General features: G+C 45.6%; 1 protein-coding gene across 1 annotated transcript in view; it reads right to left on the bottom strand.

The window, feature by feature from the left end:
- Positions 1–449: 449 nt before the first annotated feature.
- The window catches only part of LOC108802726 (adhesion G protein-coupled receptor E3-like), an 18,673-nt gene continuing 4,376 nt past the window's right edge, over positions 450–14,746 (bottom strand). Inside the window, exons 3-10 of the mRNA XM_018574581.1 lie at positions 12,775–12,939; positions 10,379–10,573; positions 8,494–8,729; positions 7,654–7,714; positions 5,616–5,707; positions 3,096–3,264; positions 1,689–1,790; positions 450–572 (exon numbers count right to left, since the gene is read on the bottom strand). Coding sequence (XP_018430083.1) covers positions 450–572; positions 1,689–1,790; positions 3,096–3,264; positions 5,616–5,707; positions 7,654–7,714; positions 8,494–8,729; positions 10,379–10,573; positions 12,775–12,939 — 1,143 coding nt within the window. The remainder of the gene's footprint in view (positions 573–1,688; positions 1,791–3,095; positions 3,265–5,615; positions 5,708–7,653; positions 7,715–8,493; positions 8,730–10,378; positions 10,574–12,774; positions 12,940–14,746) is intronic.

Raw genomic sequence — 14,746 nt, 5'->3', positions numbered from 1 at the left:
AAGCTTATCTCTACATTATAAATAAGAACTTAAAGAATCCTTGTCTCTGTGAAGAGTGCTACTGTATAGTGAGACCTGTTATATTCCTTTCTGAAGGAGCAGTGAGTATCACAGGCAATGGCTTAAGTTTAGAGTTGTCACAGCATTTGCTGGAAACTCTGCGTGTTTCCATTAAAACACGTGGTGGCAACTATTGGGTGTATTAAAGATTAACTGCGGAGTTAACCAGCCCCACTGATAATCGCTCTCAGTCTGCTGGTCTTAGATTGTTGTCCCATGAGCTGGAAAATTCCTTTACAGGGTGAAGCTCAGAGTGGTATCGTCACGTATTGGTGGCGGTATGTTGAGATGGAACCTGCATTTCATCACGCCACTAATCATACTGATATTTTTTAGTTGATTTTCTGTTGTATACATAAACCGCAGTGAGTTTATCTGCTTTGAAACGGTCACAGTCTGCTCTGCTTGTTCTTCTCAGCTGGAGAATTGTCTGCACTGGTCACGTCCTTATTAAAGTCCATCAAAAGAGCCTGGGCGCAGTTAGAATGACAGTCAGTGGAGGAGGTCAGCTGCTGCAGAAGACACAAACATTTAACGTAAGCAAGGTGATGGAGGTAAAAACTTTATGAAATGTAAGTGCATCTTCTATGTGATAAGGAAAGATGAGGTTCACTTGAAAAAAACTGCTATATTTGTTTTTTTACGTACATCCAACACATAGTACTAGAAATTCCCTGTTGTTTTCTGTCAACTAGTAGATCGAATTGCTTCTTGCTGCCTTTAAGCCATCTTCAGTTTGGCCCACAATCCTCCTTTTTGGCAACCTGTGTAAACAACTCAGTTGCTCATGGGTGGACCCAAGTGCTGCCCCACCCATTACATGCTGTCTATTAATTGGCATTAATTGAGGCTGGGCAGATATATGCCCAGTATTCTTGATGTCTATGCTACAGCCCAGAATGTAGTAGATCTCCTCGCACTTTTGACTGGAAAGAGCCCAAATGAAAAACTGGGGGGGTGCCGAAAGTGACCCCGGATGCCTCCGCACATCGAATGCAAATACCTTAAAGTCACTCGCACTCCTTTTGTAGAAGCAGTCAATCTCCTTTATTGACTGAACATGATGTCCCATAACAAAGTGATGTTTCGGAACCGGGCAGTCCCTTCTTCAGGCAAACACAAGTAACTTTTGTTTGCCTGAAGAAGGGACTGCCCGGTCCCGAAACGTCGCTTTGTTATGTGACATCATGTTCAGTCAATAAAGGAGATTGTCTGCTCTCTACAAACGGAGTGCGAGTGACTTTATGCTACAGCCCAAACTACATCACCAGAGAACAGCCCTGTACGTCCATGTGATCAGTTAACTTTGGTGTTGCTGGGATGAGTAGTCCTGAAATCAAAGACACCACAAAGGACACCATTTACCTGCTCTTTATACAGTCCTACAGACCACTATTTATTTCATTTTGGAGTTGCTGTACTACATTATGGGATTCAGAACTTTAAAAAGGTTAAAAAAAAAAACCTGACCTATAATAAACATTATTTTTTATTGCTGCTAGACCCTGCTCATCCTTTCAGACATGGTAATAGATGGAACCCACTAAACCAGATGTATTAAAATTGGAAGAAATTCCAAGTGCATCTCTTGTATACATGATGATCTTTTATGACTTTTGTTAACTTACCTGCTTAGAGGCAGTTTGAAAGGTGCTGATGGTGGACGTATCCTGTTTCTGCTTCTTCTGTGTACAAGGTCTACAGAACAATTTGCGGTACTCTTCTCTGACCTGAAAAATATAGCAACTTGTTTCATTTTTGGCGGTAACATGAGGAAATCTATTACACTGATTGATTCAATAATATGTGGATCACTCGAGGTCCCCACACCAACTGGCACAGGTTACGGGCCATCAAACTGTGCAATGGGCATAATATTCACTGAATTTATGTTCTATGCTAATGCTGAGTCTGTCTTGCTCATCCTCCCATTCCCAACAACTCATCATTCTTCCAACAGTTTCTGACTGTTGTGTCTATTACAAAATCTGTTAATATGTCTTCCATGTAGTCCTTGATCCCATTCTACATTCTTAATCCTGCACTACTGTACAGTCAGGGGTTGGCTTTGCAATAAGTCCTGCGGACAAAAAGAACTTTAGACTTCCCTGAAAGGTGGCTTACTGTGTTGGCACAAGAAACTCCACACTAGACATTGCCAGCCAACGTGGGAGGCAGCTGCCATTGGATAAGGCAAATAAGCTTGAATGGGGGTAACTACGTTTAGGATAGTTTAAGGGGCTAGGGAGGGAATTAGGGTTGTTTTTGCTTCAAGGAGAATTATGGGGTCAGGGCTTTTCCCCATAGTTCTCCTAAGGGTCACGGGAGAACACAAACTAGCGATCTCCCGTGACCCAAAGCTTAGTATACAGCGAGCGGTATACTGAGATGCCGCAGCTGGGACGGATCCCGACAACACTGTCTGGATCCACCCAGCTGCGGGATTGACAGCTGGCTCTGCCTATCCAAAGGCAGAGCCAGCTGTGTGGCCGCCCCCTCCCCCGTCTGTTTCGTCAGTCAGCGCTGGAGGATCAGACAGGGGAGGGAATCCTTGCAGGGAGCCATGAGTGACAGTCACGGCTCTCTGCAGGGATAGATAGAGAGACTGTATGTTTTCTCTCATTTCCTGATCTACTGGGCCGACCTGTGACAGTTTCATTGTCACAGGTCGGCTCAGATTATGAGGCTGAGTGAAAATCACTCGCCTCATAATTCTCCTTTAATGGTACATTTGTCCTTTAACCTCCACCACGAATGATTACGACCACTGGTTCTTATCCTTTAGCTTTCACCTCCTTGTTGCCTTTATCTACTTCGGTGATTCCATACACAATCCACTCCCATGCTAGGAATGTCAAGCTCCCTCATCCCTGACCAGCAGACTCCAGCTGATCATTACACCTTCTTCCAAGAACCCTCAAACCTGCGAGTGTCTCACCCTTCATTGGAGGCAGCATGTTATTACAGTTCTAAAAAGAATTTCTTCCACACTTTTGTTGCTATAAATAAAATAACAGGAAAAAGGAAACAAATACCTGTTGATTGAGCAGACAGTGTACAAGAAAGATGTACAGTCCCTGGAGGCTGTTGCAGATGGTGAAGAGGTAAGAAATGACCAGGGATTGAGGTCCAAACTGGAAGTAGCCAATACCCCAGGTACAGCCAAGGATGAAGAGCTGTGCCACAGCTTTGAATGTCAGCAACCTGAAGAGAGGAGCAATAGTTAGGTGAGACATGAATGTGACTGATTATAGTTCATTACAGTCCAGAGCTGGCTTGTTTGACGCAACCAGGAAGATGGCTTTTTAGGTTTTTCTTATAACTGTGACATGAAAATACATTGGTTGGTTGTATGAATATTCAGCCCCTGAGTCAAAACCTTGACCAGTAGAACCACTTTTGGCTACAAATACAAGTGTGTTTTTTTTGGGGGGCAGAAAAATCTCAACCACTCTTACAAATCTGGGCCTTACAATATGATCCATTCTTCTTCATATGTTGGCGAGCGGCAATTTTCAAGTCTCCGATGGGTCGATGTTAGGGCTTTGGCCATTCTATGACATTCAGGTTCTTGGTTTCAAATCTCTCCACTGTAGGGTTGGTTGTGTGCTTAAGGTCATTGTTCAGTTGACAGATGAACCTCTGCCCCAGTCTCAGTTCTCTTTCAGAATGAAACAGGGTTTCCCCTATACCTGCCATAATAGGCTCCCTTCATCTTGCCCTCAGTTCTGGCTAGTTTCATAGTCCCTGCCAATGAATATGGTTTGCACAACATGAGAGGCATTGCTAGGATTGCGAAAGACCAGAGATGGCCCTGAAAACACTGAGAAAGGTCATTGTGCAATGCAAACAGTGGGTGGGAAGATCTGGGGTAAGTGCCACAGGCACCTGAATCTAGCGAATCCCATGCACAACATAATGCTACCACCACCTTACTTCACAGTGGGATGGTGTTCACGGGATGATGGGCAGTACTAGTCTTTACCACACAACATTTTTCAGTTTTTGTTTCTCAGCAGACCAGAAAACTTTATTGCATGTTTACTGTGTCACCCTCATCATTTTGGCTCATTCCTAAAAACAAGATTCAAATTGTTTTTTTTCAATCTTTAAAAAAAATACAAATAAAATACAAATAAAGCACAGAGTTATAGTTGTGCCATGGATAATTCCTGCCATAGTTACATAGTAAGTCCATCCTGTTGTGTGTATGGTCCTATTGGTGTGTAGTATGTATAGGTCCCTGTGTGTTCTCAATCCTAAGAGTACTTGTACCCCTGTATATTACGGTCCCTGAGGAAATCGTCCAATCGCCTCTTGAATGATTCCACACTCTCAGCCGAAATCACAGCATGTAGCAGCGAGTTCCAGACCCTGACTGATCTAACTGAGAAGAAACCCCTTCGCTCCAAGTGCAGAAATTCTTTCTCCTTGTTATGGAGTTAATTGTAAAGAGTTTGCTGCTAATGTTGCTGTCACCATTAAACATTATGTACATGAAAATCATGTCCCCGCTTAATCTCCTTGCTTCCAATGAGAACATGTTTAAATTCAGTAGCCTGTTCTCATAGCTCAGGTCCTCCATCCCCTTAATGAGTTTGGTTGCCCTCCTCTGGACTCTTTCCAGTTCAAGGACATCCTTTCTGTTCACCGGTGCCCAAAACTGGACCGCATACTCCAGATGAGGCCGAACCAGTGATCTATAGAGTGGCACAATTATGGACTTGTCTCTGCAAAACATTCCCCTCTTAATACAGGGAAGGACTCTACTTGCTTTATTTACAGCAGCCTGACACTGTGAGCTATTATTCAGCCTGTGGTCTACAATGACCCCCAAATCTATTTCCCTTTCGGACTTCCCCAGCAGAGCTCCCATTAGTGTGTAATTAGCTTTTTTATTTTTAACCCCAAAGTGCACAACATTTACATTTATCTACAATAAACCTCATCTGCCACGTTGTTGCCCACTCCCCCATCTTAGCTGTGGATCTTTTCAGCTCCTTTGATGTTAACATTGGCCATTGGTTGGTTTTCTAACTAATGCCCTCTGTACTCCTTCTGTTTTGATGGACAGCCTTCCATATGTGGCTTCCATATTCTTTCCATTTCATGACACAACATTCACAGAACTACAGATTTTCTCTAGATTTTTCTCTCTAATTGATCTCTGCCCATTGCCCTGTACAGGCCGGAGGATGGAGGTGTGAGAGGAGACACTGCTCTTAGTCAACTAGTTTTATATGAAAATTGGAACTTGAGCTCTGTAAGCTCTGCAACAACCAGGCTGATTTCAGTAAATGCGCTAAGGATAACACGGAAAAAAAGTTATCAGTCCTGACGATAATAAAAACATGTACAAAAACACTTTATTGGCTTTAATGGAAGTGCATTAGACAAGGGGTGTAGCCACGAACTCAGAGGAACCCCGTGCTGGATATAAGTAGTGAGCAGTGAAAAATGACTTGTGTCCAACCACAAACTGAACTCTTTGTTTCGGATGGTCTGAGCCCCCGAAATGCAGAACAAAGTATTCAAAAAATGTCTTTAATGCTTACCGAGTATTTTTTAGGGTGGACACATTGGCATTGAGAGTTGCCATCCTCTTCCTCAGTAGCCAAAAAGTGAGCACCAACAGAATCGTGTTCATCTATTAAAGGATAAAATAAAATAATAATAAAGTAAAATTGTGGAAGAAACTAAAAGCACCGAATTCAATATTCTTTACTGAGGCTTGCAATTCATGTGGAAGTTCAGCTACAGTATATTGTACAGTGTGACAATGCATACATTTTCTGCAATCAATATTATTGACATAAAGACTGGTGGTGGTTGTTCTCCTTGCTGGATCCTGGCACCCTACATAGGTTTGACATTCAGTCTCATCTGCATGATTCAACCTTCAAGTAGACTTCAATGGAGGGTTTTTTGTGGCATTGCTCTCAGCTCTAACCTGAAAATTACCAATGTCAAGCTGATGACTGTAAGCCCTCAGGGGCAGGGCCCTCCTTACCATCTTGTCTTGAGTTGTATTGTGATTGTAATGTCTTACTTTTATTATAAAGCGCTGCACAAACTGTAGGCGCCATATAAATCCTGTATAATAATATAATAATAATGACAGTAAAAGTAAGATTTCAGCAAGTTTGACAAGGGTCATAGTGTGACGTCTAGACAACTGAGTCAGAGCAACTCCAATACTGCAGTTCTTGTGGGTTGTTCCCAGTCTGCAGTGATAAGGACCTACTAAAAGTGGTCCAAGGAAAGAAGACCTGTGATGCTGCAACAGGGTCATGGGTGGCCAAGGCTCATTGATGTACGTGGAGAGCGAAGGCTGGCCCATGTACTCCAATCCAATAGAAGAGCTACTGTAGTTCATACTGGTTCCTAAAGAAAGGTGTCTGAACACAGAGCATCACAGTGTGTTGCGTGTTGAACTGTGTAGCCACAGACCGGTCAGGGTGCCCATTTTGACTCCTGTCCATTGCCAAAAGCACCTACAATGGGCAAGTGAGCATCATGACCTGGACCAAGGAACAATGGAAGAAGGTGACCTGGTCTGATGAATCACATTTTCTGTTGCATCATGTGGATGGCCCGGTTCATACGCCACTTACCTGGGGAAGAGATGGCACCAGTAAGCACTATGGGAAGAAGACAAGTTGGCAGAGGCAGTGTGATGCTTTGAGCAATGTTCTACTGGGAATCCTTAGGTACCGCCATTCATGTGGATGTTACTTTGACACGTACCACCGACCTAAACATTGTTACTGACCAATTACACCCCTTCATAGAAACGGTATTCCCTGATGTCAGTGGCCTCTTTCAGCAGGATAATGAGCCCTGCCACTCTAGAATAATAGTTACAAAATGGTTTGAGGAGATCTCAAGATCTCAATCCAATCGAGCATTGGATGTGCTGGAAAAAAAAAGTCCAATCAATGGAGGCCTCACCTCACAATTTACAGGACTTCAAGGATCTGCTGCTGACTGCTTGGTGCCAGATACCACAGCATAGCTTCAGAGGTCTAGTGGAGCCCATGCCTGGACGGGTCAGAGCTGTTTTGGTGGCAAAAGGGGGACCTACTCAATATTAGACGGGAGGTCATAATGCTCTGCCTGATTGGTGTAGGGTTCCTTCTGACCTCACCTACTACATACCTTGTTAGTGGTCGTTCAAAAGCAATGGTTGCAATAGTGACACAGTTGAGTCTTGTAATGTTTCCAATATGGATAGTTGAGAGTAAGACAGCAGCACAGGAGTGGAAAGAATAGCATGTCAAGGACAATCAAAGATCAGATGTATGCCCTCCAACGTTGAGGAGTGAAAAGCTATTTGGCTTGCAAGTAATTTTCCGCTAAGCTTAGTCAATGAGGTGAATGACTTCCATCATCCAATCAAGTATACAGTTTTTTTATTGCCTTAAATACGATGGTTTTTTTTATTTTGAAGAGTGAATTTTCACCACATTCATTAAGCTAAGAGAAAACTCCCCTGCAACGTGGATACTCCCTTGCAATGTGAACAATCGTATAAATCAACCCCTTTGTGTCTTTAATCACTATGACAATGTATGAAGTATCTGCGGTACTTACTGTGATAAATGCACAGACTGGAACAAGGAAGCTCCAAACAATATCATGTCTGAGCCAGCAACTGCATGAAAGGACAAAACACATACTCAGTACTATGATAACACAAAAGGACAAAACACAACACAAAGCAGAACTTACTCTATAAATGTAGCCGTGCCAGCAGCACTCTAATGAGCTTAAATGGCAAACATAACAAGCTACGTTATAGTACTCATATTAATTACTTCATATATAAACACGCAACAGTTTGCTAAACTTAAAAAGGATCAGTCATTAGTCATAATAACAGATAAATGGATATATTTATTGAATATTCAAAGGGATAGGTCCAGCATTTCCCGTCCCTATTTTCTCTGTGTATTATGGGGCATTCACCGGACAAATCTTGAAGACAGAATCTTTTCACTGTGGATCTTGATAGTACAGTAGCAACTTTTTTTCATATTTGGGTGAATCTTTTTGGAAATCTTTGGGTGAAGCTGCATTGCTGAACCAGGAAATATACATTTCCATGTCCTGACTATGTAGTTTGGCTATTTGTTTACATTGCAAGGTTAGCTAAGCTGAATTATGAAACCCCTCTCATATATTCTGGCTGTGGTGGAATGAGGAGGCTGGGATCTTCTATGGGAAATTATTAGCATTTTAAGTGCCAGGCCAGGTAGTTGAATGAATTGGCGTAAGCTCAAAACTGAGAAACCAGTTTGGGATAGACTTACCCCCTAACTAGATAATTATGCTCTTGTGCTAGATACTACATACAAGGCCTACAGATGAAAACAGATACCAAATAATATATATTTGCTCCCAAGCAAAACAGATTGTAAGACCAGAACTTACTTTTTTTCTGTCCCATAGTCATGTGGATGAACAGCTGCTGAGATCCCCACAATCACAGCCGGGATACCGAACCCCAGAAGACACAACATCGGGAAGTTTGATTTTCGGGAGGCCATGTAATTGACAGCCCTCAGGTTTCGGACAGTCATGAAGAGGAGGACACTCTCAACAGACATCCAGCCGAAAGCGCAGAGGAACAAGAATTGGAGCCAACCGGCAATGAAAGCACACAGGAGCTGAGGATAGATAAAGAATGGGAAATAGTCATCATATTCTATATATACTGGCATGGCCAATTAGAGAATTTTAGTCAGATGAGACAAAACTGGAACTTTCTGGCAAGTCACATCAGTTCTGTGTTCAAAGGAAAAAATTAAGCTTTCAAAGAAAATGACAATGTACCTAATGTGAAATATGGAGAGGGCTTGAGTATGTTTGGGGGCTACTTTGCTGTATCTGGCACTAGGTACCTCGAATCTGTGCAGGGCACAATTAAATCTCTAGACTATCAAGGAATACTGGAGCGCAACATACTGCCCAGTGTTAGAAAGCTCAGTCTCAGCTGCAGGTCATGGGTCCTCCAACATGATAATGACTCATATCACCCAGCTAAATACACCCAGGAGTGGCTAAGAATGAAACTTGGGACTAATTTGAAGTGGTCGTCTATAAACCTTAATCTGAATCCTATCAAACATCTATAGACAGAGCCAAACATGAAGTGTGGAGAAGGCAACCTTCAAACCTGAGACAGCAAGTGGCCAGAGTGGGCCAAACAACCTGCTGTCAGGTGCATTAGTCCCACTGAAAGCTAAAGAACTGGCTTGCTTGCAGTGATTGCCTCAAAAAATAAAATATTAGGTTAAAGGTCCCATCATTTTTTGTCAATGCCATTTTTATATAATTATTTCTGTAGCCACCCTGCCCTAAATTTTAGCTGTCAGACTGTAGTAATTTCGATTGATAGTTTGGCTTTCTTCAGTATCTCCTAAGCTCGGGTGATTGTTTCCTGCTGCGGATTGTACCTTGGTAATAGTGTGGGAGGCTGCACTAATCGAGTGAGGAATGTTTGTAACTCCACCGGCCACCCCCTAGGAGATTTGTTTGCCAGTGGTTCATGCTGGGAGAGGCTATAAATATTCAGGAGGTCTGAGTGAGTCTCCCTGGGCTGCGGCCTGGGGGAGGGCTGCGTAGATTGTCTGATCCTCCTAGGCTGGCTGCTTAAGGAAAAGGGCCATGTGCTTGGACTGAGGCCTAGAGAATGAAGCTGGAGATGGAGATACCATGGAGGAACTTTAGCATGTATGGGGCACCTGAGAAGTTGGTCCTCTACTGAAGTATGGTGATTTTCCCCCTGATGGACTGGTAGCTACATCACCAAGTATTTTACAGCCAGGAGCTAAAGACACAAATCGCCAAATTGGCTTAAAGACTCTCTATGTGTGAACGCTGGGCATACTCTGTTGCTGAATGTTGAAGTCTACAACATCCTGGGTGGCCTGCGCCCCAACCCTCTCTCCCAAAGTCGTTCAATAAAGTTCTTCAAGCATTAGAACATCTGCGTGGAAATCTGTTTTGTTGGTCACCACTGGAGGGTGCATAAGAGCTTTTGGGGTAGAAATGGAACTGTAAACCCAAGACAGGCTATGGGGGAACCGATCTATCCAGCGGCTCCTTAAGGGTGAGCGCTACATTTAAAATATTCTGTGGAATCAAAAGCAAAGCCAGATTTTTATCACATATGGAATAAACAACGATGGATGGCAGTCACTTTGGCCAGTTTCAAGTTATTTCAAAAACAAAAACTTTGGAACGAGAGAGAACTACAAGCCCAACACCCTGTTACATGCTGATTGAGACCTTGGGTGAGGCTTTGAACACTTACCTTATTCCAGGTTTGGTGAATGCCCACCAGAAACAAAAGTTGTCCCAGGAAGAGACATCCGCAGAGAGCTGTGAGGACGGAGGAGTGAGCGTTCTTCAGAGCCTGGCACAGCATGAAGGTGAGGAGAGACAGACACAGGCAGACAACAGATATGCTCAGTCCGACGTATGAGAGAAGGGTAAGAGCAGAATCCTCCTGTGCAAACAGACAAAGAGGCTGATTTATTACAGGAGTCAAAAATCTTCACTTTTTCAATTGGGTGAATATTCATTTCAATTATCCAATCATGTGAAAAGTAACTTCCTATTCACTTTGCATACCCAGGGCTGGATTAAGAGCAACATGGGTTGGATGGGAAGCAGAAGAGGCAGCTCTCTAATTAGATGGGCATTCACTCCTCGCTGGGGTCTTGTAAGGCCTCAGTGAGCGGCCACCTAATATGCCTGATTAGAGAGCCGGCGGCGCCTCCTGATTGTGTCGGGCTGGTCCGGATAGACATTGGTCGTACCGAGGCGATCCAGGCCAGCAGGGCCTATTTTCAGTAGTGGACCTAGAGCCGGTGCTCCAATAACCCATATGTTAATCTGGCCCTGTGTATGCCCAGTAATGTGTGGATGCTTTAAACATGATTGGATCATAAAAGTAGATTCTCAACCCCAGTGGCGGAACTAGCGCTGATATGGGCGTCCCCCCGGGGCCTGAGCCTGGGGGGCCAGCACAGTTGCCGGCCGCCGGATAGCTCCGTATCCAGCGGCCGGCGGGCCCCAGTCTCTGCTCCGGGAGTTCCGGTTCATCCGACACTCCCGACCGGTGGTGTAGCGAGGAGGGTGGGGGAGCCGTCACCGCAGCTACGGGTCAGCCCGCCCGCATCAGACCCGGCTCTCTAATCGGCCGCCGCTCGCTTCTGAAGGGGGTCCTCTGGAGGCCCCTGTGGATCAGGCAGATGCGGCCACCTAAACAGGCACTGTAGAGGGCTGACCGGGAGCTGCGGTGACGCCCGCATGGTCAGTTCGCCCCTGTGCCCGGGGCAGGCGGTCCCCCCTCGCTACACCTGTTTGGATTTTCGGCCGGGAGATGAGGAGAGACACAAGGTAAGTCTATGGACGCGTGCACCCGCATGCAGACACCGTGGGACAGGAAGTAACGGCCACTGGGTCGGCGGGTCTCTTCGCAATGATCAGAGAGAGATTCAGCAGCTTCCAGCCGCTTATCTCTCCTCTGATCACTGGACGCGGAAGTGCTGTGTATTACATCACTTCCGGTGTCACTGTACACAGTCTCCGCCTCTCAGAGCCAGGACAAGAAGCTGGGAAAGCAGATCTCGGCTTCCTCAGCTTGTTTGGGGTCTCTAGGTGACATTAGGGGTCTAAAAGACCCCTGATGCCTCCATAAAGAGGACCTGTCACACCCTATCTGCTATTACACAGGGTGCTTGTTAGTCCCCTATGTAATACCAATAGGGTTAGTGTACAAAAAAAAGTGTTTAAAAATTAAAGTAACATAAAAAAAAATTGAAAAAAATGTTTAAGTCCCCCGTCCCCCAGATACACACGCGCCGGAGCGCCTACGTGCGAAAAACGACAATTGTGCTGCACATGTTACATATTGCCTCGAACGTCGCAGTGAGAGCAATAACAAAATGTTTCTGCCGAAACAGCAACGCATCCCTGCTTTCTTTCCTCTGTGTCCCAGCGGGGAGGATAGAAAGTGAAAGCAGGCTGAGCGCTGCGGGAGGAGAGCGCTGTGTTTGTGGGGTTTTTTTTTTGGGGGGGGGGGGGCAAAAAAAAATCTTGCACCAGGGCCCTTTGTTCCTTAGGTCCGACACTGCTCAACCCCTTTAGTAAATTGGCCCAATTAAGTGAAAATTTGATAATGGTGAAGTCATTGAGCATGGCACTTGTCATCCATTCTGTGCTATAGGTAAAGCTCTTTTGTTGACTTGAAACTGGACTCCAGGCAAACAACTAAACACTGTTCTGAATTACACATATGGGAGGGAAGGATTTGTATTTCTGTCCATCCAGTATTAACATTTTCATAGCCCTGCCAGATGGCACAGCAAGCCAGGTGACTTCACGTATCTCTGCTGCAGGTAAGCAACACAGGTAGGTACCTTCCTTCCCCCAGCCTGTGATTGGATAGTAAAGGTACATCAGAAAACTAACAAGGTCATCTCTCTGCTTTCTCCTCTTGTTGGCATGTTCCTTGTCAGCACATGTGCATGCAGGACATGTGACTGGCTGTAAGTGCTACCCTCCCTCTGCCAGTCCCGGTGCTGCTCTACAGAGAATTACAAATAACATGGAGTCCAACTTTGAAGAGTTTATCCAAGACAAAAGTGACCTTCTCAAACTGTTATCAGAAGTCCTAATAGAATTCCCATTTGCTGTAATCACCTGGATTCCATGAGGTGCCATGATGAGTGCAAAGCTGGAGAGGTGGGTACAGGAGCAGTTGGTGTGTGTGCCATCAGATTGTCCCGTCTTACAGCCTTCATCTGACCAGCCATTCCTGACAGGGTCCCAAAATACACAGGTGACCTTATAAAAGGGCTTCACTGGCTGCAATGGAAAGATTTACACATTTTAGCGCCCGTGTGATGTCATTCATCAATCAAAAGTACAATTTCTAAGTTTGTAGATGACACCAAGCTAGGTATTGGGATAAAGTCCATACAAGATGTCTCCAACTTGCAAGCAGACCTGAATGCCATTCAGTTGGGCAACTATGTGCAAAATGAGAATTAGGGGGTTATCCACTAAGCTGCCAAAAGATAGCCGAGTGAACCACCGAGCCGAAGTGAAGATAGCCGAACGCCGTTAGGCTTCAGGCCGTTATGGCTGAAATGAGCCGTACATCGGCTGGCTTCGGCTCCCTTCGGTTCAGCAGAACATGCTCGAACATGTTCGACTGAGCCGCAGTAAAGAACACGTTCGACTCAGCCGATCCAACATATGGATCGGCTGAGCCGAACCCCTGGCAGTTCACTCGCTGCCGTTCACCCTCACTCTCATAGGGGCCGAACAGCAGTGAGTGAATAGTCGAATGACGTCAGGAACCACTCCATGCATTTGTTTTGATTTGTCCGGGACCTGCGGGAATCGTATGACAGGTGCTGCACAAATTGCTAGCTCCGCCCAATTGCTTATATTTTATCGCCATCTGTCAGAATGTGATTTTTTTCGGCTGGAGTTCGTTGTGTGCAGGTGAGTTGGCGGCATCAGGTTTTTTTCATCGTCGTGGACAATGCTGGACATCGTGATCAGGGCAGCCGTCAGAAATTTTGGGGCCCCTTACACGGCTTTAGGCCGCCCCCCCCGCCGCTGGACACGGGCTTAGTGACGCGCTGGACACAGGACCCACCTGAGAGTGACCCTGCAGAGCCCACCATAGATGCTGCACAGTCCATCTGAGACTGTCTATGGTGGGCTCTGAAGGGGTCTCAGGTGGGCTGATCAAGGCTGCATCCCTCCCTCCTTTCCTTCCTTCCTTCCTAGCTCCTCTGACCTGCACATATGGCCTCGTCTGCCGCCGGACCGGCCAGAAGTGACGTCACGTCACTAACATGACGTCACTTCCGGCCAGTACGACATCAGACGAGCAGCATCGCTGATGGGGCCCCAGCTTGTCTTGAAGCTGCTGGAGCGGCAATGCTGGGGCCCTGCGCTGCTAGGGCCAGTCCTCCGCCTCCTCGCCCTTCCCCGTTGGCCCATAGTCATGTAAGGGACCCGGGCAGGCCCCCCAGGCTGCCCGGGCCCCTTACATGAGTATCGGCCGTACCCCCCTGATGGCTGCCCTGATCGTGATTGACCCTTAGATTACGGCGGTGAATTAAGTTTTTTTTTATTTTTGGTGTTTTTTTTATACTAAAGGATTTTTTTCTTAAAGTGTGGTCTGTTTATTTACTTTTAACCCTTAACAAGTACCCCTTACTCATTCACAAGGGAAGGGGGGGCACATCTGGGTACCCATTAATTAAAGGGACACTCCACTGCAAATAAGCCCCCTGCCTGCATACCCCCATAACCAACGGGTCAGGGCTTGTGGGGAAGAGGTCCTTGTCCCCATCGGCATGGGGACAAGGTGCTTTTCCAGGGGGTACCCTGGAAAAGCGCCCTCCCAATGCCGAGGGCATGTGGCCTGGTATGGTGTAGGGAGGGGGTGCACTCATTCCCCCCCCTTTCCTTAAAATACAAAATTCCTACCAAATCTAAAAGGCCTGGTATGACTTTTCGGGGAACCCCACACTGTTTTTTTTTTTTTTTAAATGTGGGGGCTCCCTCCTAACTTTCCTACCAGACCTAAAGGGTCTGATATAGATAGGGAGGGGGACCCACGTGTTTTTTGGTCTATTAGTTTATATTACTG

This window comes from Nanorana parkeri, unplaced genomic scaffold, assembly GCF_000935625.1.
Source record: "Nanorana parkeri isolate BGI_ZX_2015 unplaced genomic scaffold, ASM93562v1 scaffold3066, whole genome shotgun sequence".
In the NCBI taxonomy this organism is placed as follows: Eukaryota; Metazoa; Chordata; class Amphibia; order Anura; family Dicroglossidae; genus Nanorana; species Nanorana parkeri.
This window is presented reverse-complemented; position numbering and strand designations above follow the sequence as displayed.